Raw genomic sequence first — 23,098 nt, 5'->3', positions numbered from 1 at the left:
TGATATTGTGTGGAAACACAACCCCATTTTAATTAACTGGATGTATCCTCTAAAAAGAACCAAACTGGATGGCTTTCCAGTACCACACATAGCCACTTAAGTCTGGCTGCTAGAGAGCGTCCTTTAGCATCACCAATCCCCAACTTTACAGCAGCAACAGGCACGTTTACAGCCTGGTAGAAAAAGCAGTTATTTCTATATATGGTTCCTCCCTTCATAACAACTAGAAGTTCTACCCAATCATCTTTCATATACAGTCTATGTTTAGGTTCAGATTTCTACAAACCCGTCGATCCGCTTTTCATCACAGCCAAGTATCCAGATTATGGCTAACACTTGATCTGCATTTACGTTAAAACTTGTCTTGCTCTGTAGTTCAAAACTGACTTTTAAGTCTGTCAGATTCTGGTAAATCTCAAACTGAAAATCCTTTTGAAACAAGCAATTTAATGTAATTTGTTGCTGATCCTATTTGCTGTCTAAACTTAGTCACAGTATGGAGACTGGGCCTAAGTGCTGGTTTGCCTAAACTGATCTTTGGAAGTCTCATCCTCAGGATAGAAGTCTTTAATCTTTGGCTGACACAACATTACACACAGTGTTGGTATGGTATATGTTGCAGACCTCCTCCTGTGTGGAGATGGTGGTCTTCTGCTTCTCCAACATGGCGAGCAGCTCTGAGATCTTCAGTTGGAGACTCTTCTCTGAGGATGACCTGTCAGTGCTGACCTCCGTCTGAATCCTTGTTATCTGGGACTGGAGAGATTACGGCAAGAGAAGGAGGGCAAGAGTGTTTGCATGCTAGAAGATATAACTTTGTGTTTTTGGCCTATAACATGCAAATGATAAACTGTCATTACTGTATAAATAAAAAAAACAATACCTTCCTTGAATACAAGGGCTTTACAATAGGTGCATTCATCAACATTTAAGCATGTTTCATAGTTTTTTCTTAGTGCACCATATTTTATTCAGTGCTTTGTGGCGTCCTCTTTAAAACAAAGTGGGTCTTTTAAAATGTTGGTTAAAATCTAATGCACCTCTGGTCCTGATGAAGACAAGATGACCTATACCATTTATTAAACAAAGACTTCATGAAAAGAGGGGCACGGAGTAGACAAGGAAGGAAGGAGGGAAGGAAGGAAGGAAGGTAGGAAGAAAGAAAGAAAGAAAGAAAGAAAGAAAGAAAGAAAGAAAGAAAGAAAGAAAGAAAGAAAGAAAGAAAGGACAGAGCCTCTAATCACTGCTCTGAGATAACCTTTGAGCTGTAAAGAGCTTGGATAGTGCTGCTGGTTCTCCCTGGTGGTCACTTGTGGTACTGCGACCAAAAAAAAAAGTTCCTAGTGACGTTCTTGAACTGCTGCCAGCTGCAAACGAGGCCAAGCTTTACTCTTTTCTTTTCTAAGAAAGAAATTAAGACTTGTTTCCAATCTTACCCTCAGCCTCTCTATCTCCCGGTCTTTTTCTTGCTTCATGGTGCTGAGCTGCTCACTGTACTGGCGTGATAACTCCTCTGTTCTGATATGCAGAGTGGTGCTGTTGCCTTGACCTGTCAGCTGAAGGAGTGACAGACAAAGATGGACAAAAGATTATTGACCTTGGAATTTGGAAACTGGGTAACAGCTTTCTTTATCTCAAGAGCGGTATCTCATGAAGGGGATATATTTGGTTTAGACATTTTCAGCCGGTTTCCCATTCACAGATTAAGCATGGTCCTAGACTAAAAGGAAAAAGTCAATGAAGACCACAACAGGAAAAAATATTTAGTCCAGGATTAGACATAATCCCTGTACGGGAAACTGGGCCTTTAAATACAAACTTGTGACAGCTTTATGTGGCCCATCATAAGTGACCTCTCCTCACTTTATTTTTAGGGCAGGTAGCACTTTACCTTCTGTCGCAGCATCTCATTCTCCTTCTCCATCGCTCTCATTCTTCCTTCCAGTTCTTTGATCTTGAACTCGCGGCTCGAGTCGCTGCTTTGGTTGCTCATGATCTGACTCTCTAGTGAACGCTGGGTGGTTTGGGCTTCCTTCAGAGACATCTGCAGAAAGACAACACACACACACACACACACAGATGCTACATGCGTGTACTGCAGATGCACCAATCCAAGATATTTAGAAACTGCCGTACTTGGCTCTATTAGACTGTATTATTTGTTAAACTGAAGGTGCTTAATGTATGAGTTAGAGTAGATCATTTTTTTTATAATATGCTAGTTGATTATCAATAATGCCAAACATTACTGTTATTGGATAGCCATTGCAGCAGTGCACTGCTTGAACGATCTCTCATGTTAGTAATGATAACACAGTTCTACTCAGAGTTCATCCCTAAGACGGAAAAACTCAATTCAGCAAATTACATTTAAAAAAATAAACAAGAATCCAAGTCAGTCAAATGTAGGGAAGCGTGTATAAATCTATCAAAATTTGAAGGCCAAATTCAATTTTAACTAACTATCTGTGCACCTTTCATTGGTGGCATGAGATAATGAGACAATTTCATTGTGCAAAGATATTTTTCTTCTCTTTTTTCTTTGCAAACATCCTTCAACTGCAATAAAACACCTTTCTGTGAGTATTAGGGGAATCACAGCATCACGAGCCACTTCATGGCATTTGGCATTTTGATTTCAGGCATGAAGTGAACAGCAGCAGATTTCTTGCAGGCCTGGGAGTACCCTGACTGAACACCAACAGTACGGTGGTGAATTTTCAATTTTCCACCTGGATACTGGAGTTATGGGCACGGTCACTTTGACTGACAAGGACGCTAAAAGAAACCTCTGACACTGCAAACCGTAGGGCCGACACCCCCACCTGAATGCTCCTGATAGTTCTCTAATCTAGGATCTTTGTCTTAGAATACAAACCACCTTTAAATATCTGTTATTGTAACACACTATATTTAAAAAAAAAAAAAAAACTGTACTGGAGTTGAACCGACTCTTTTCCCCTGCAGTGTTTTTAGAGGTTTTCAGAGTTGCTTTCTGTCTCCATTACGAAACAAACCAAATACAAGTTATTCAACACCATCAAAACAGTGTTTGTTTATCTGACACCAAAACCCAGTTTGTTAACACACACACACACACACACACACACACACACACACACACACACACGCTACCTGCAGCTGTCTGTTGTTTTCTCGGACGGTCTCCAGGAGGCAGTCATACTGCCGAGCCTGGTCTGCTTTGAAACTCAGATCTCTCTCCAAAGACTCCTTCTCGCTCTCCAGACGCTATAATGTCAGACAGAAAGACATACCTTAAGACTAATAATCATATATTTCATGCCCACTGAGATACCTTCTTCCCTTCTTTTGAATTTTGATTGGATGGCAGTCTGTTTTTACAGTAACTGATTATACAGGGTTTGATGGTGGAATTGGAGAGAACACATTCCCATTTGTGCTTCCTTGTCAGTTTGAAATGCTAATTGTTTTTCTTCAGAAATGTAAACTAATCATTGTATCACCACACCACATTAACAGTTTGATATCGACTCTGTACCTCCCTGTCTAATTAAAACTATCTAACTGACTCACACACCTGTGAAAAGCTCATATCCTGTGAGGGAAGCCTTTGGGCGCATATTGTTCCTAACCGACAGACGCTGCTGTAAAGATCTGGATGTTACTTATGTAACCACACGCACCGACACGTTCTTCCTCCATGCTGGAGTTACATTGAGGTCGTTATTGATTAAATAGGTCAAGTGGACATTACAGAACTAGAACTGTTGATGTTACTGTCACATATTCCACCTCTGACTATAAAACTTTAATACTGAAGTTAAAATGTTTAATATGGCAATCTATTGGATATATCAATATATTTATTCTCCTACAGTATGAAAAAGAAGCAACACCTTTAAGAAATGCCACTGAATAACTACATTAGTGGGTTATTTTTCTTAGATTTTTTTGTATTCTTTTCTAGATGTTTGTTGTTTTTTGTCAGTCAGACTAAGATTATCTGACAGCTTTGATTTATTCTGCCATTTGTGTTTGTTACCACAGTCAAACTAGAAGCTCCAGTTTCTCTCAAAGCCTGTTGCACGCACAGCCATTCTGCTCTACTTTTTAGCCAGATGTGCTGCAAATGACAGTGATTGAATGGGGACTATATATATATATATATATATATATATATATATATATTTTTTTTTTTTTTTTTTTTTTCCCCAGCACCAGCTTTTCTCTTTCTTACCCGCAGGTCCTCAGACATGTGCAGGAGCTCCTCTCTCAAACTGCTGAAGCTGGACAGCAGCAGACGCATGCTCTTATCTGCAGTGAGACGAGTCTGATGCACAATAACAATAACAGAGAAGGGAGACAAAAAGACAGAGGTGAAACCCAGTGCTTTATAGACTATTTAATAAGCACATATTCAGTGTTTACCATTACAGTACAAACAAACTTGAGGGTGTTCTAGGTGACCCGCTGCAGATGCCACCAGTAAACAGGGACTGTCAACAGTAAATAAATTTGATTTATTCATAATGTCTTTTTAAAGTCTGGATATGATCATACGGTGGTAAGTTGAACATCAACAGGAGGGATAAATGTGTCTTTAGAATCTCAGAGCATTCATGTTTTTCTATTTTTCTATTCAGACTTTTCTCAACATTTGTGAATTTTTATTTCTCAAATATTTATGGTTTTTTTTATCCAAGTTATTCTCCCATCTTTTTAAAATTTTTAAAAGTCATGGATTTTTTTTTTTAATTATTTAAGGCTTGATTCATGAAATAATTGTTGAATGTATTTTTTTTTTTTTTTTGGAGGGGGGACTCAAAAACATATCTATCAAATATGATACACTCAAATATGATACACTAGGCTTAATGGGTTCATTTTACTCTTAAATTTTGACAGTAATTTTAAAGAATTTTATTTTATTTATGACTTTATAATCAAAGAGCACAATCCATTTTTCTAATATTTTTTGTTTGTAAAATTACTATTTTATTCTCAGAGTTTTTCCACTACATCTAGGACTCTAGAAACCAGCACTTCATAACTAAACAATTAAATAATAAGACACAACAGAGTGGATCAGAAAGGAAGAACAAAGAAATTCCAATGATCATTTTCTTTCATTTATTTAAGTCCGGATTTCAGATTGAAGCCTATCCCAGCTCTCACAGGACAAGAAGCAGTGTACACCCTGGGCAGGTTGGCAGTCTATCACAGGCTAACACAAAAAGACAGACAACAATACACACCTTAGACTCAACATTTAACCTAACATTCAATTCAGGTTGTTTAATATAGTATTAAATCACAATTCACCGCAAAGTGCATTGTAGTGTTAATTCCCTATAGCATTTGGGAGAAAATCGCATCAATCAAGCAACCTTCTATGAGAGAGCACTCTGCAACAGTGGGAAGGAGAAACTCCCTTTTAAATAGGAAGAAGCCTCTGGCAGAACCAGGCTCAGGGAGAGGCAGCCATAGGGGGATAAGACAAAACACAGACTAAGCAAGATAGAAGGAAAAAATCTTATGTTATGCTGCAGTAGTATATAAACACATGGGAAGTAAAAATGGGTCAGCGAGGAAGTGCTCAGAGTATCAAATGAAGGCCCACAGCAATCTGAGCCTATATCAGCAAAGCTAAGGGAGGGTTAAGGGTCACGTGATCCAGTCTTCACTGTAAGCTTCATGAAAAAGGAAAGTTTTAAGTCTAATCTTAAAAGTAGAGACTGTGTCCATCTCCCAAATCTAAACTGGAAGCTGGTTCCACAGGAGAGGAGCCTGACAGCTGAAAGCTCTGCTTCCCATTCTACTTTTAGAGACCACGAGTAAGCATGTAGTCTAAGTGGTCTGTCAGGATAATACGGTACTATGACGTCTTTAAAACATGACGGGACCTGATCATTTAAGACTTTTTATGTTAGGAGAAGGATTTTAAATTAAACTCCAATGAAAGCCAATGAAAAGAAGCTAATATGGGAGAACTTGCTCTTTTAGAACAACCTGATAATAATGAATTACAACAGTCCAGTCAAGAATTAATGAATGCATGAACTAGGTTTTCTAATTTTAGAGAAAAGCAGTCCAACATATTTGTTTCATGTGTGCAATGAAGGACAAATCCTGCTTAAATTATGACTCCCAGGTTCCTCACAGTGTTACTGGAGGACAAAGTAGCACCACCCAGAGTAAGTATCTGTTTAGATTAGGGCTGCATAAAACGATTATTTTAGTAATCGAGTATTCTATCGATTATTCCAGCGATTAATCGAGTAATCGGATAAGAAATACTTTTTTTAATTAACAGTTTATCTGCATATTTTAACTTCCGTACTGCAGTTTCTCGCCATGTGAACAAACAGCGGTGAATGGAGCAGCTACAAAGTTCTCTTTTCTTCACCTTAACACTTGCTGATCAGGTGCTTGATGAAGGACCTCCAGCTGTTTCACAGATTTAATGGTGGTTACTAAAAGAAAAAGCTGCTGTTTTGGACGCTGGAAAAACGTTTCCTTTTTCACTACTTGAGCTCACCGTCACAGCTTCGCCTCTTTGCGCTTGCGCAGTTAAAACCGCTGCCTGCTATGAGTGTTTTGAAAAACTAGTGGCTGCGGGAGCCATGGCGCATGTGTGAGTAATGGTGTAATGCTTTGTATTCACAAGCATTCTCGAAAATACGTTTCTACTGCAGGTCTATATTTAGTCACTAATAAGGGATTAAAGTATAAAAAATATTTTGAAGGAGCCCCTCGGTCCTGGGGGGCGGGCCTTCCGGTACCGAACCATCGCTAGTGCTAATGGCCCGCGCTCGCTAGCAAACCAGTTCTGGTAGCTACAGCTGAAGTAAAGACAAAAATAGCAGCTGAAATTCTCAGCGAACACAACACACACAGACACACAGAGAGCAGTGGAGGCGTGGAAATGCATGTCAGCGACAGTTGCCACCCGTCCCGTAAAGTACGGAACACGGCATGTTACGGAGCCGTATTCCACGGAGTCCCGTAACATACGGGGTTCTGTATTTTACGAGACAGGTGGCAACTCTAGTGATGATCCACTCTGTGTTAAATGAAATCCATCGCAGCGACGGAGAGCTTTTTAGAATGTGTGCTTGTGTATACGTGAGTGATTCACACTCCAGTCCAGTAGGTGGCGGTAATGCAGTTCTATGTTGGTTTGCCAGCCCCCAATAAACCCACAAAAAAACGTCAGCACTAATGCTGCTAATGCTAGTGAGGAGCGCCGCTTACACCGAGACAGCTGAGCGCTGCAGAGTTTAAACGAAGCATCGACACAGTAAATTTGTGTCGATAAATTTTTAGAATCGATTTAATCGAGTTAATCGATGAATCGTTGCAGCCCTAGTTTAGATACCATGTTTCAAAGATTATTAGGGCCAAAAATAACAGCCTCAGTTTTGTCTGAATTTAGAAGCAGGAAATTCTGGGACATCAAGGCCTTTATGTCTTTAAGAGATGCCTGGCTTCGTAGATAGATAAAACTGGGTATCATCTGCATAGCAATGAAAATGTATGCCATGCCTTCTAATAAGGAAAGCAGGTATCATGTAAAAAATGCTGGTCCTGGCACAGAGCCCTGTGGAACCCCATGACTAACTTTTGTATGTGAAGAAGACTCCCCATTTACATGTGCAAATTGGAGTCTGTTAGACAGATATGATTCAAACCATTGCAGCACATTTCCTTTAACAACCAACAGTGTATTACAGCCTCTGTTTTAAAATGTTATGATCAACAGTATTGAATGCTGCACTGGGGACTAACAAAACAAGGACAGAGACGAGTCCACTGTTTGAGGCAATAAAAGGATCATCTGTATCCTTCACTAGTGCTGTTTCTGTGCTATGATGAGTTCTGAAATCTGACTGAAAGTCTTCAGATAAATTTTTCCTCTGCAAATGATCACCCAGCTGCTTTTCAAGAAAAAAGGTGTGACCCTGCTTCGCGTCTAAGATCAGATGAGATTAGGCATCCTCAGAGTGATATGGCCGTAAGCCATGTGTGTCTGGTCTGTGGGAGGCACTTGGAGTAACCAGCGAAAACCAACACAGGCAAAGGGAGAACATGTAAACTCCAAGCAAAAAAGAAAGGGTTTTAAATAGCTTCTGGAGGCATTCTGAGGATATTTAAAACTTGTTGTTATACTGGCAGAGAAGGAAGTGAAGTAAAAACTGTACATCCTTAAATGTAATATTGCTCTGACATTACTCTGTGGGTTCTGAAGAATCAATGATACAAATGCAATAAATACAAGTATGCAACATGCATGACTTTAGTGATTAATCAATGCAGTATCATATCCTTGTCAATGAGGAAGTGTGTTGTTAATTAAACTTGATCTGAGTTACATAGGACTGAAAGCCTGTCTCTCACTCACCTGCAGCAGGTAGCGCATTTGTTGTTTGGTCAGTTCAGTAGCTCCCTTTGGTATCAAAGCCTCCACCTCCTCTTTATCCACCTGAATATACACACACACACACACACACAGGACCCAGATGAATAAGAGCAACGAACGAAAGATAAAGAATGACAAAAACACTTCTGGATGATGGGTTTGTTTTTTTTGCCCCCACCAAAAAGATTTTCACCAGAATCCTTCATATTCTGCATAAAAGATCTGAAATCTGATTAGCTTCAAGCTTGTGACTCATTTTGACCATGGCTGATGGGTCTCTCTGAGATCTGTTGAGATTCACTTATCATGTGATCTGTGTGACGGAGGTATGTTTCTCACCTTGCAATCCAGCTGCTGCCTCCTGGAACAGACAGGAAACAAAAACAATGAGAAGAACAGCGTGACTGGACAGAGCTGAGGGTGTGTGTGTGTGTGTGTGTGTGTGTGTGTGAGACAGAGAGAGATTCATGACTCTTCAGTAAACAGGGTCTAACTGAGACAGAGAGGTGTGCACTCATTCTACTTTATCTATTCATGACATTAGAAAGGACAATAGGAAGCAGGTATATTTAAGGTCACATGAAAACTTTTCAGGAATTTATTTAATATTTGTGGTTGCCAGGAAGGTGAAAATCTGGTGGATGATTATGTGTTAATGGCTACTCTCTCACTCTCCTCTTCACACTTGATCGACAAAAGATTGCCTGTTATAACCTGCGGCTGAGTTATATCTCAGTACTTCCATTGTGATGCAAAAGATTTCAATTAGGTTTTTACTTGACAGACAAAACATGTACACAAGCACAAGATTACAACTACAGAATCCATATTCAGCAATCACAAAAGCACAAGAAATTTTAAAACGTTTTTTAAATTTTAAATCTCTCTGAAACAAATAACAGAGCAATCACACACTTTGCAGATGACACTGATCACCACTGCTCTGTTGTCTCACTTAAAAACTGAAGAGCTTCTCCCACAGCAGCCACAAACAGATGCTCACACACTGTGCAGATCTGATATAGTGTTCGGTTGTGTGTGTGTGTGAGTATATTAGTTATAAAATGAGCAGAGATGTGCTAGGTGTGCTCAGAATGGACTTAGTGAATATGCCAGATTGTTGCAAACTAAACCATTAACTTCTCCAGCATGACTCACTAGAGAAGCTTCATGATTGCGCCTGCTGAGTCTGCAGGAGATCAGAGATGGGAAACTGCAGGAATTAACAGGGCGAGAAACCAGCCCGAAACTCGACTTCAACCTGTTTGAGCATGCTACTCATGAAACTAATCCAAGCTGCCAAACCCAGTGTCTGCCTCCATGACAATCTCCCCACAGCTTATCTGTGTATACTTGTGTATGCACAGACAGAAAGGCGAGATGTTAAAGAAAAATACATGTAAAATTACTTGGTCAGATTTTAGGAAAACTGCGCGCTGCCTTGGCATTCATTACACACTACCACTCATTGTCCTGGTCTCTCAAACAATGTTGGAGAGAAGGAATTTCAGTGCAAAATCTCTCACATGTTGAGAGCTGATGACAAGTGAAGCCCAAAGCATTCAGTGAACCTTCGTGCCCCCGTGGACCAGAACACTGTCATCCTGGATGAGACCACTCCCCTAAACACAGAAATGTTTCATCATAGGTAGAGGTGAACAGCTCTAATGATTGAAGAGACACTTCTCTCTGATGCAGCGGAGTGCAACATATTTAACTAGTTTAACTAAAGTATGACGCTGAACTGTGTTAAAGTGATCTGCCAAACCTACACAAATGTGCGGTGCCAGCAGTCCTAATATCACTTTTGGCATGTGCCAATGTCCGCGAGGGCAACAAAGTTTGCATTTGTATGTTGGAAAATGTTTTTTTTTTAAAAAAACCTACTCCCACTTGATTAGAATTGTGCAGCAGTATGTCCTTTTGTACACGACAATCTGTGTATAAGTTATATAACTGTCAGTAAATCAAGTCCAAATAATTGACATTTGCTTTTTCCCCCCTTTTATTTTGGGGTTTAAAATTCTGATATAATTGTCCAGTCAATCATAAATCTCAGACATCTAAAGGGCTTAAGTAACAGTCTCCATAAAATTATTTAACATTCTCCTGTGGACTCTAAACATTATCAGACAAGCAAGACAACCACTGCCGGAAATGTCACAAAAATATATATATATAATATAATTTTTATTTTTTTTTGTGACATTTCCAGCAATGGTTGTCTTGCTTGTCTGATAATGTTTAGAATTGTCTTAGGATTGTCTCAGGGGCATCTCTGCACAGCCTGCACCTGGGGTCCTGCCTGGTGTGGTAGACCCCAGCCTCTATGGATCTTCTGCTTAGAGCTTGTTCCTGTGCTGCCATGATTAGTGCCTCTGTGCTGTCTGCCAGTCCAGCTTTGTCCAGCCATTGGGAGGATTTTTCTATGTCAACCACTTATTTGATCTGCCGGTGGTACATGCCATGCAAAGGTCTGTCCTTCCATGATGTTCTTTCTGTTCTCTCTCCTCATCTTTCTCAGGTTTCTGCTCCCTCACTCCTGGCATACAGTTTGATGTCATCCAAGTACAGAAGGTGGCTGATGGTTGTTCCATTTTGTAGTCGGTATCCGGTAACCAGTCTTGTTGATGATCTGGCTGAGGGGATTCAGGCCTGTGGAGAACAGTTGTGAGGACAGAGCATCTCCTTGGTAAATCCCGCACTTGATGGTGACTTTTGCAATTGGCTTGAAGTTGGCCTCTAGTGCTGATCTCCACATTCCCACTGAGTTCTTGATGAAGGCTCTCAGGGTCCTGTTTGTCTTGTTCAGTTCTAGGCATTCCAGGATCCATGTGTGCGGCATCGAGTCATAGGCTTTCTTGTAATCAATCCAGGTGGTGCACAGGTTGGTCAGTCTAGTCCTACAGTCTTGCTCAGGGGTGGATGGAGACAGGCAGGAGTTCAATGTTCTAACACCAATGTCAGTCCGATGGTGCTCTGCCCCCCGATGGTTTGGATTCCAGATGATTCTCAATCCATTTCAGTCCATTCAAGGGTGGAAATCCCATTTTTACAGTGCATGCCAGTCCAGGGATTCAAACCAGCATCATCACACAAGCAGCATCCTCTCAGTCACAAACTGCACTCTTCCCCTCTAGGCCACCACTCCCCCCAATATATATAAGTTAATGTAACTTGACTCTAAAAAACTCAAACACAGTGTCTAGATGGACATTCAGTCTAGATGGCATTACCTTGACCTCTAGTAACACTGAGAAATTCTGAAGTCATTTTTGATAAGGATGTGTCCTTCACTCTTTATCCTGCTGCTGTAATACAGTTATTTATTACAAAATTAATAAAGTATCTATCTTCTATCTAATAGATAGAACTGCTTTCTTTCATCTATACAATGTTCCTAAAATTAGAAACATCCTGTCACAGAGTGATGCTGAAAAACTAGTCCACACATTTGTTCAACAGACAAAACAATATTGTAGCATGCATATGTACTAGTTATTCCAAGAACACAGTACAGGTTTACTTACGGTTCCTAGAGTTTCTAAAAGTGGAATAGGAAGAAGACCCTCTCCTCGGGAACCAGCTCCCAGTTTGGATTTGGGAGACAGGTGCTGTCTCTACTTTTAAGATTAGACTTTAAAAAAAAAAAAAAACTTCCCTCTTTTTAAATGAACTACAAAGCATATTGTTAGGGTTCAATCAGGTGACCCTTAAACATCCATTAGTTTTGGTACTAGGCTCAGTCTGTTGGGTGACTTCCCATGATGCACCGAAGACATCTTCTGCGCTCATCTCTTTTCACTCCCCATGTGTTTTACAACTGCACGTCATTAACTTTGGTCTTCTCTCCCAGTGTCTTTTGTCCTGGCTCCTTATGCTCTCCTTTTCCCTCTTCTCTGTCCCCTCACCTCCTTGGCCAGTTGCGGTACATGACTGCCCCTCCCTGAGCCTGCTTCTGCCAGAGGTTTCTTCCTGTTAAAAGGAATTTTTTCCTTCCCACTGTTGCCAAGTGCTGGCTCATAGGGGATCTTCTGATTGTTGGGTTTTTTTCCTCTAATATTGTTGGGTCTGTACCTTACAATATAAAGTAACCTGAGGTGACTATTGTTGTGAATTAGCGCTTTATAAATAAATAAAATAATTTTAATCTTGTGTGTACATCACTGTGGATCTGAACTTAAGGTAAAAGCCTAAAGTCTACTTACTTTCCAGGCAGCTTGGACACATGGTCGGCGATGCAGCTGTAGATGTCACAGTTCTTCCTGAAGACATCAGCCAGGAGCTCGCCGAAGTAGCGCGTGTCCAACTTCGTCGGCTCTGGTATCATCTTCAGCTCGGTCATCACCTCCTTCCTTGAGACCTTCTCTATCACAGGAGGTGGTTTTGTCTGTATGACATTAACAATCTCCACCTCTTCCACTTCCACAGCATCCTCCTCCACTTCCTCCTCCTCTTCCTCCTCCTCTTCAACTTCCTCCTAGAAAATCCAGGACAGAGACAAATTTGTAACCCCTGCATGTTTTATCTGTTGCCTGAATGGCATGACTTAATCATCTTCCTGGCTTTTTTTCAGTGGGCTTATCTTGTATAGTTAACAATAAAACAGTTCAAGTCTCATGCCCAGGCATAATTTTCAGAAACAGACACTGCTGCTGAGTTTTTCAAATGTATTTCTGGCCCTTTGTGCACCCAAAGGCAAGTGGCATCATATAGAAATCAATAGAAAGTAGACATTTCTGCAAATCTGGACAGTACGCACCAAAATGATCATACTGCAGATGAATAAATAACATTACAGGCAAGAAGTAAAGTATGCAAGTCAGTATCATCTGTTACCTCCAAAATGATATTTAAAATGTTTTTTTAAAAGGAAGTTGTCATAAATGATTTAACTCACAAGCGTAAAGACAGCAGGAGGTCAGGGACATATAGCGATTCATGTCAGTGTGAATGAATCTGTCATCATTTGTCTGTTTTTCAGCCGATAACTGCAAGGAATGCCATTTTGTGCTGTAAATAAATTCTCCTCTTACCTGACAGACATCTGCCAACAGGCCTTGAAAAGAAAAGCTGAGCCACCTGAATCACAGATGCACTAAATCACAGTTTACAGCTTAACAATAAAGAAATCCGGGATTAAAGGCACCTTATTAACCTGATATCATAAATACTTCATTCTGTAATTGTAAATATTCTTCACAGTCACCTCTGACCTTTTCTCCTGCTTTAAAGTGGTAATAGCCAACTTCGCCCCCAAACCTCAACCCACACATCTTTCACAAAGACTGGATAGACCTCCAGTTGTATTGGGGGTAATAGTTTGTCATCAGTGATCTAGTGGAAACCTTGATAATGCCACTTTTGACCCTCTCAAGTCCTGGAGTTTACATGCCCACACAAGGTTGTTATCACATCCCACTTCTTAGCCTCCTCCAACAACTGCACTCTGTTTTCCTGGGTAAAGTTTCCACAGTTACTTGTGTTGCTACACTGTGTGCTATTTCAGTTACTAGGCGAAAGATGCCAGTGGCTTCTGGAGAAAACAAAAGCCCCATGCCTCTCCTATTTTAGTTACAATACAGAGCCTTTATTTTACACCCAGTGGTGCACAAGATCCCACAGTGAATCTGAGGCTTTTCAGCAACCAATTTGATCTCTGATGGTGTCACTGTTACGCCACAGTGTAACCACTACATTGTGGAATAAGTATTTAAGTTTTAAAGACTGCAGGAACGGCATCTTTGCCCGGGTTTTAAAACTCCACGAACTCATGTTTATATGTATATAGAAGAGTAAATATCTTAAAGTTAAAACACTATGGTATACATTTATTTACACAGGATTAAAAAAAAAAAAAAACAAAAAAAAACATGGAAAATAGACATACAGCCATGATCACAGCTGTTAAACATGAACTTCAGCTGATCTTAGATGTTACTTGAGGCCCTAAATGTTTTGCTTACACTGATATTTTAAGCTTCACAGGCTTGGAAGTTCATAAATTTTGGTTGTTGTACATCGATACACTTATTCCTTTATTTTTGCCACTTGTATACAAGGTGTTAGTATACAAGTTGACTGTAAACTGTACTGCTATCTGGTTTTGCAAAAATAAAGGTTACATAAAAATTTTAAACACATTAAAAACACAGCTGTTAATCTGCTGCTTTCAAAGCCCCCCCACTATTCTTGGAGGACTTTCTAGGAAGGTTTAGAACCTGCCTGCAGGAGGTCGGACCCCTTTATTTACATGGAAATTACTTAAATCATGTGGCGAGACAAGGCAGGCAGGCTGCATTCCAGTTCATCCCTGAAGCTGGTAAATGGGGTTAAGGTCAAGGCTCTGTGTAGTGCACTCAAATACTTAAACTACTGCTTTGTGCGAAGACCCACCATGCTGGAATGCTGAAAGGGTTTCCCTGACCTCCTGATCTTAACTACAAATACACAAACAGGCCCAGACCAAAAGCACCAAACAATATTGGCCCTGTACGATGGACACTTAAAAACAGGTGGTTGAAACCTGCCGTGCTGCACTTACAAACTACACTCAATCAAACACGCGTCACCTGCTGTCATGAGCATGTAGCAACAGAGTCGAGTCAAACAATTGTTGCATAACTGGTTATTTAATGCCACGCTGAGCTGCTGGCTGTTTGTACTCTTCCCACAAAGAGCACCTTCACACTCTGCAATCATTTGTCAGTCACAATTGCTGACACGACTGCTCCAAACCAACATTGTTTACAGTGTCTTGTCTTATTTCAACCTCTTTTCTTGTATTTTCTTTTTAGGAGATCCACAGCAGTGGTTGTTAAAAAGCTAAACTTAGCTACTCAGCTACGCCCACCAGACAATCTCATCTTTGAAGCTGAGGGAAAGTCCCGTGTCTCTCCTTGACAGGCTGTTTAATCCTTTCAAATTAAGGACACAAAAATGTATATAATGTGGTGGTACTAGTGGTGCAGCTGTTTTTCTTGTAGGTGCGGCTAAAATTTATACCTGTCTCTCTGAATGCAGTGTATCTTCATGGTTGGCTGACATGTTTTGATACACTATTGTCTAAATTAGGAATTGTTTTTATTCCATAATATGAGACATTAATATTTCAAGTTTGCAATTAGCAAATCCAAAGAGCAAACAGGTAACGGGACGTACGTTTCCCATTATTTAACAAGAGGAAACAATTAGGTTGAAAAAAGGAGAAATATTATATATAAAAATATATTAACTTTTTTGCATGTAATTTATTTTCATTAATCCAAGACCTTATTTTCTAAAACTGGACTGAACTACAGCACTATATTTTCTAATAAAGTTTCTATTTTATGTTATAAATCACTAGGTGCACCACCGCCACCAGACTGATTCTTCATTATTAACAATTAAATTAATATTTCCATATAAAATAATAATTGTAATAAAAAGATACATCTCAGCAGGTAGTAATGGATACTGGTAAGTTCTCTCTCCTTTCTTTTTAAATACATTTGTCAGTGCAGTAACTGACTGTACTTACAGGTATAATTCTTACTGATTTCTATGTGAAAAAATAATTTTACGCAGGCTTTCAATGTGTGCGACCGTGTTATTACAAGATTCTGAGCACAATATGACTAGCATTTTTTTTTAAAGGCTTGCGTATGACCAACTTATGTGCACCAAAGCTGCCATGAGTTTGATGTCACAGTTATGTAATGTGCAACTGTGAGAAAAACATGCCAACGTCAATGTAAAAATAAAGAAATAAATAAATCATATTTTTTTTAGGCGTTCTTTGTTTTTGTATGTGTTTTCTTGCAGGTGCAGCAGTTGATGACCCAGCGTGTGTTTTTCTGCTTGCACCCTGTCTTGTCTTTTCTCCCATTTTCTCCCTTTTTTTTTTTTCCTCTCACTGTTTTTTTTTTGTTTTCTTCCTGCCTCTCAGCTCTGGTATTGCTGTATTGCACATATACACATGTGAACAATAACAAAAAGGAATTAATAAAGAAAAGAAAAACACTAACAAGCCTACAGAGAGTTTGTAGAGTTCATTTTGGAAAAGCAAATGTGTTTGGCCCAACAGTGCATTCAGATCATGATTCTAACTGCAGAACCTGCCGGACAGGACAGGCTAATAAAATGAATAAAACACAACATCCCAATTACTAAAGAATGAGTACTTTTTACTTTTGATACTTTAAGTACATTCGACCAATAAGAGTTTAGGTTCCTTATTTAAAAGTACTTAATGAATATTACTAATTACAAAGTACTTTTAAACTCTGGTATTTTTAAAGAGTGTTACTTTGATGGCTAACACCAGTTGGAAATCATTGGAAATCTGGGCATTAAAGCTGCAATAACAGCTAGTTTATGCTGTCCTGCTGAAAAAAAAAAAATTCAGACACAAGTGCACTGTATGCAAGCACTTATTTCTTATTTTAAAAATCTGATGGCTGTGCCAATATTTTTTAGGATGAATTCAAGGCTATTTTAATTATTTATCACTGTTTATAAACATAGAGGAAGAAAGAAGTTGAAGGATTCCTAAAAATGTATATATTATTTCTCTGTATTTTTAGAAAATACATGCCTGTTAAATAATGTTTCAGGTTTGTTCAAATCTGCCACACGGTTAAATTTAGTTTTTAAACTGACTAAATGAAGACAAAGAGAAAGACTGTTTTTTTATGATGTCATCTTCTTACATATGCAAACTGTGGCGGAGCCGAGAGGTTCAGCCAGATTCCACACGAGCTCGAGGGAAGAGCACAAGATAGAATTTCCCACCAGGTGAAGTTTACACTGTTGTGCCATTGGAGGGCCACCAAGTCCTGCACAGAGCCTTAGAGCAGATTCAGTACTCGTTACCACTGTCAGAGAGGTATCCAGCTTTATAATACACTGTAATATTGTGTGGGGGCAATACTACACAAAAGGGTGTTTTAAAATGTTTTGTTCAGCCACACAATTAAAAAAGAAACCTTACTGCAACATATTTAAGTAATTCACAGGCAAAAATTTCTTGTTTGTTTTTTTCCCACAAATGAACATTGTGTGCATTGTATGTATTGTAGGGTGTCTGCAACAGATTGCATCAGAATTTTACAGCTCTTTTTTTTTTTTTTAGTAAAGTGCCCTCATTTGTCAGTGGCTATTACACTAAATTACTATGTCATGCCTATCAGGAAACAGAGGCACAGGATTTGAGTTGTACTATTGTTAAAAAGGTCAAGGAAATTCCAGAGAAGGTAAGAAAAACATGTACTGAAGCTGTTTAAGAGCATGAAAAATTTCAGTAAGCTCAGGCAACTTCTCACAAGTTTTGGGAAGCCAAAAATGATAAACAACCCAACACCTGTGTGAGTCAAACCTGACTAAACTCTATTCCCATAAAAAAAACTGCTGAATTTCCAGAACTTTAATCCTTCAAAAGGCTGACTTATCTCAGTGTTTAAAGTAAAAACATAAACAGCCCTCTAATGCTGAACAAACCCATATTATTATTATTATTAAACCTGTATTACGTGTTCCTGATGAGATATGAGCTGTAAAAGGCACTGAAAGCGGCATAAAAAGATGATAAACAGTAAGTAAAATATAGGTTTTTATATAATAACACATACAAACTGCTAGTTTATTTATTTAAACAGCTCCAGCTCTCACAGAAGAATGAGAGCTTGTTACCAGAGCAAATGACGCACGGCTCTGGTATCTGACAGGCTGTAAAGTCAAACCCTATCGAGACGCTGTGAAACCTCGAGTTTGGTTAATGATCCTGCACATAGCGCAAAGGTCACAACAGGGCAACAGGCTGGTGCTGCTTTCTGCTGTTTTTGATTCTTAAATAGCAGAAGAGAAACATGTGAAACAAAAGGAATAAGGCAGCTACACACAGACTGTGATCACATGGAGGGGGTGTGTCAGCTATGGTGACATGCCTGTCATTCTTGCAGAGAAAGGGAGAGTAGAAATGACAGTCAGACATGAATCAGTCTGGACACAAACAGCTCTAAAATGAGCCACTTGTTGGTGATGACATACAATCTATATTATGGTGTTTGAAAAGTGAACGGCTCAAAAGTATGAATTTCCTCTTTAGTTAAAGCATTTTTTCACAGCTACACTAACCAGTCCTATTTCAAGTCACTTAAAGGGGTTTTGCAAAATAACTGTCAAACCCATGTTTTTGATTACAGACGATGCATTTCTTTTTCTTTTTTTTTTTTAAGCTGTAAGCCTGCACATACAGTGCATGTAATGTTGCATTATTAATGTGACACAATAATAATCTGATATGAATGTCAAAAGTAGACCCATACATACTAATTCAACAATCTTTTAAAGCCCCACCCCCAACCTTAGAGCTAAACAACACAAACTAAATGGTATAAATGCAATCTCAAAAGGTGACAAGTTTCTATCTTCCAAATCTATAATTTATTCATCGTGTCAATAATATTTCTAAAGACTGATTCAAAAGTCATTGTTTTTGCTCAAAGGGCCTTAAATTTAACTCAATCCCTGTGGGGACAAAACAAAAGGACAAGAAATAGTTACAATTTTCCAAATATAAATCGTCCACAAATATCCACAACTAATATTATGTGTGTAGTTCATAGAACTGAACTGACAGAAAGTAATAATGCAAAGCAGTACAGTACCATTTTAAAGCCTAAAATGTGACGATTCAAAAAATAATCTCATCCATCAGTGCATCCATCAGTGCTAGCCCTCAGTAGAATCCCATGGAAGTACAAGCTTTAGGACACATACTTATCAGGACTCAGTAAATCTTAATGGGGTGCATATGAGCCTCAGTGACTTTATTCCCCATATCAATTCAAATGTAAATGTCTAAGTTAAACCAGGAATAAGAAATGCTAAAATTATAATAAATATAAAACACAAAGAATACTTTCACTTTCTGTGATTGGCATTATTGTAGTAAGAACTAAGTCGTCAGAGATTTTTTTTATACATTATAAATTCTCCAGTTGTTGCGTTCACAGGATTGTCAGAAAGCTTGATCTCTGACGCTGACCCTGAGGTGATCCAAGATTTTCAGTAGTTGTATTTGCCTTTTGTCACTGATTCTGTTCATAATTTTTATGGACAGAATTTCTAGGCGTAGCCATGTGGCAGAAGGCTTCCACCTTGGTGGCCTCAGAATCTCATCTCTGCTCTTTGCGGATGATGCGGTTCTGTTGGCTTCATCAGGTGGTGGCCTCCAGCTCGCAGGTTCACAGCCGAGTCACAGCCGCGTGTGAAGTGGCTGGCATTAGAATCAGCACCTCTAAGTCTGAGGCCATGGTGCTCAGCCGGAGAAGGGTGGAGTGCCCACTCCGGCTCAGGGACGAGCTGCTGCCCCAGATGGAGGAGTTCAATTATCTCGGGATCTTATTCACGAGTGACAGGAGAAGGCAACAGGAGAGCCCTTCTTGCTTTTACGCTCAGGTCCCTCTGCACCGGTCGATCTAGGATCGCAAATACAAGCAGCAGAGATGAGCTTCCTCCAAAGGGTGGCTGGCCTCTCCCTTAGAGATAGGATGAGGAGTGCAGCCATTTTGGAGGGGCTCAAAGCAGAACTGCTGCTCCTTCACATCAAAAGGAGCCAATTGAGGTGGTTTGGGCATCTGACAAGTATGCCTCCTGGGCGCCTCTTGGGTGAGGTGTTCTGGGCATGTCCTATCGGTAGGAGGCCCCGGGGCAGACCCAGGACACGCTGGAGAGATTCTTCTCTCTTAGCTGAACTGGGAACGCCTTGGAGTCCCTCTGGATGAGCTGGGGAGAGGGAGGTCTGCTTAGGCTGCTGCATCTGTGACCAGGCCCCGAATAAGCGGAAGAAGATGGATGGATGGATGGATGGATGGATGGATGGATGGATGGATGGATGGATGGATGGATGGATGGATGGATGGATGGATGGATGGATGGATGGATGGATGGATGGATGGATGGATGGATGGATGGATGGTGTGAATTTCAATATCCTAGGTCACATGGTTCTCGAGTTATTGCAATCACAAAGTTGAAAATAGGCCGCCCACCTACCCAGCAAGGTGACAATGCCCAATCAGCCTTTTTAGGCTGAGGAGTAAAAAGTTGGTTGCAGGCCTATATAAGACTTTCTGCAGTATGAGGGTAACAGCGTTTCATGTTTACCATCTCAAGTGGTTGATGTGCTCCAGTTTGATTTTCTTCTTCCTAGCCGGAGGTAAAACTGGCTTTACTTGTGATAAAACATCTGGTATTATAAGTAAACTTGACAAAAAAAAAAAAAGAAGCTCAAAAAGCAAAAATTTCTGAATGCAAACAAAAAACTTTCAACCTTCAGCAGATGACCACTCTGCTTTTATCTCACTTCCACAGGCTATAAAAGGAGTGTCCACAAACAGCAGTAACTCAATATCCAAACTCAATACATCATCCCCTCCTTTCTTCAGCATGTCAGGTCCTCTGTTGAACATGTGTGTGCAGGTCAGTGTGTGAGCCACACAGGCTTTCAGAACTCTGAGGGACTGAGTAATACTAGAGGCTGTTATTGGAGAGAGAAGAGTCACATTACCACACAAGCCTTTGTGTGAGTCTCTGTGAGTGTCTTTGTGTGTGCATACTGAAAAAAAAAAAGTCTTACCACATCATTTGTGTTCATGACTCAGTATGTCAGCGCAGTAAAGTAATTTCAAACATGAGACTATTTTATTAAAGTAGTTTCTAACTATTTTTGGTCATTTTAAAAAGTATATTTAAATTTTTCTGCATTGCTCTCCCATTTCTACAACACACACACACACACACACACACAGACACACACACACACACACACACACACACCGCAAGGTTCTGATCTGGGACCTTTCCATGTCCTTCCATGAAAAGTCAAAGACAGCATTAAATGGAGGAGGAGGTGGGTTGCAAAGGTGCTTGCACGTAAACATCTACTTTAGTCAGACAGCTTAAGCTGCACTCCCTATATGAGATTTGTATAGGAGGGTTTCAGCTGGAGGGCAGCACGGTGGCGTGGTGGTTAGCACTGCTGCCTCACAGCTAGAAGGTCTGGATTCAAATCCACCTTGGCTCGGGCTTTTCTGTGTGGAGTTTGAAGGTTCGCGCCGTGTTTGTGTGGGTTTTCTCCAGGTACTCTGGTTTCCTCCCACAGTCCAAAGACATGCAGTCAGTGGGGTTAGGTTAACTGGTTATTCTAAATTGCACATTGCTGAGTGTGGATGGCTGTCTGTCTCTCTGTGTTAACCCTCTGACAGGCTGCGACCTGTACAGGGTGTCCCCTGCCTCTCGCCCTATGAACAGGATAAGAGGATGGATGGATGGGTTTCAGCCATCATGTGGACTGCAGTGACATCAGCTGATCTGATGTCATCATCCTGGCCAGCCTGAGCAAACACTGCTCCATTTTTACTCTATTGTTACAAGGAGTGAAAGGAATTTAGACTCTTGTTTTAATTTGAACAGATGAAAACTGTTCTAAAAAGGAACAGTGAAAATAAGGATAATACAAGTACATAAAGGAAATGCATGACACACTACTCTCCTTAGGTCCAAACTTTGGTTTAAATGGTGAAACTCCAGACATTTTAATCTCATTAAGATAATGTTTAATGTCATATTAAGTTCACAATTTTTGGCCACAGTTTTCAGATACCAGGAAATAACTAACTAACTCACATTACAGTCACACAAGTTATTCAGAAGCCAACCTGTAAGACTAAAATAGGAACACAGTGGGGTTTTTGTGTACTCGCAGCACTCCGTGTGTCAACTTTCCAGGAAATCACATGTAAAATTTTAGGGCAGGTACGTCTATGAGTATCAACATCAGGTATCACCTTAACAGAAGCAGACTATGTAAATGTGATGAACCATAATTTTGTAGCTCAGCATGCAGTGCATGCTCATCAAGATAGATTTATTCACTGACAACCAAAAAGGCGGCACATTAGTAACCAGTTAAGCTTAGACTGCCAAAGCTTTTCTTTTTTTAATATGAATTAGGAACAGGTGAAATAACCTGGCTCCACAGGGTAGCAGTTTATACACTTGGTAGGGGGCTGTGGCTCAGGAGGTAGAGCTTGGTTGGTGGTTCAATTCCTGGCTGCTCCAGTCTACGTGCCAAAGTATCCTTGGGCAAGATACTGAACCCCGAGTTGTTCCTGCTGCATCCATCAGAAACAGAAAGTGCCTGTATGAATGGGTGTGTGAATGGATAAATGAGGCATGCTGTATAAAGCGCTTTGAGTGCTCATGTAGAGTTAGAAAAGTGCTATACAAAAAACAGTCCATTTACCAGTTGCACTTGCCTAAATATGTAATTTGTGTTTTGGGGTTGTGTCAGGAAGAACATCTTTTGTAAATATCTGCAAAATCAAAACAAGTGGAGCCACCCACTGCGGTGACCCCTTGTGGACAAGGGAGCAGCCGAAAGTAGCCAGAAGCAGGTGAAATAACACTAAAGCCTGCCCAACACACAGCTGAATGAGGCTCAGATGTCACCGCAACAGTGAAAACACACATCACTGCAGAGCAGAGGTTGTGTGTGTATGAGAAAAACTACCACTGATGTACCGGTAATAGTTTCAGGCATGTGCAGCAATCATCATCAGTGAGTTCTCTGACTAATGCTGTCACCGCTGCTTTTGATTTGTTCTCAGCTCAGCTAGTTTGTAACCAGGACATTAAGAACGCTGATTTTTG

The 23,098-nt window shown here is 40.1% G+C and overlaps 1 protein-coding gene across 2 annotated transcripts in view; it reads right to left on the bottom strand.

Annotated features, from left to right (window-relative positions):
• The window catches only part of pof1b (POF1B actin binding protein), a 38,410-nt gene that overhangs the window by 2,915 nt on the left and 12,397 nt on the right, over positions 1-23,098 (bottom strand). For both annotated transcript variants that reach the window (XM_030746968.1, XM_030746969.1), the window contains exons 3-10: positions 12,610-12,881; positions 8,741-8,762; positions 8,384-8,464; positions 4,220-4,312; positions 3,136-3,249; positions 1,892-2,044; positions 1,437-1,556; positions 625-756 (exon numbers count right to left, since the gene is read on the bottom strand). In XM_030746968.1, coding sequence (XP_030602828.1) covers positions 625-756; positions 1,437-1,556; positions 1,892-2,044; positions 3,136-3,249; positions 4,220-4,312; positions 8,384-8,464; positions 8,741-8,762; positions 12,610-12,881 — 987 coding nt within the window. The remainder of the gene's footprint in view (positions 1-624; positions 757-1,436; positions 1,557-1,891; positions 2,045-3,135; positions 3,250-4,219; positions 4,313-8,383; positions 8,465-8,740; positions 8,763-12,609; positions 12,882-23,098) is intronic.

Source organism: Archocentrus centrarchus, chromosome 14 (genome assembly GCF_007364275.1).
Source record: "Archocentrus centrarchus isolate MPI-CPG fArcCen1 chromosome 14, fArcCen1, whole genome shotgun sequence".
Taxonomy (NCBI): Eukaryota; Metazoa; Chordata; class Actinopteri; order Cichliformes; family Cichlidae; genus Archocentrus; species Archocentrus centrarchus.
The sequence above is the reverse complement of the archived record's forward strand: the minus strand, read 5'-3'. Positions and strand labels throughout refer to the sequence as shown.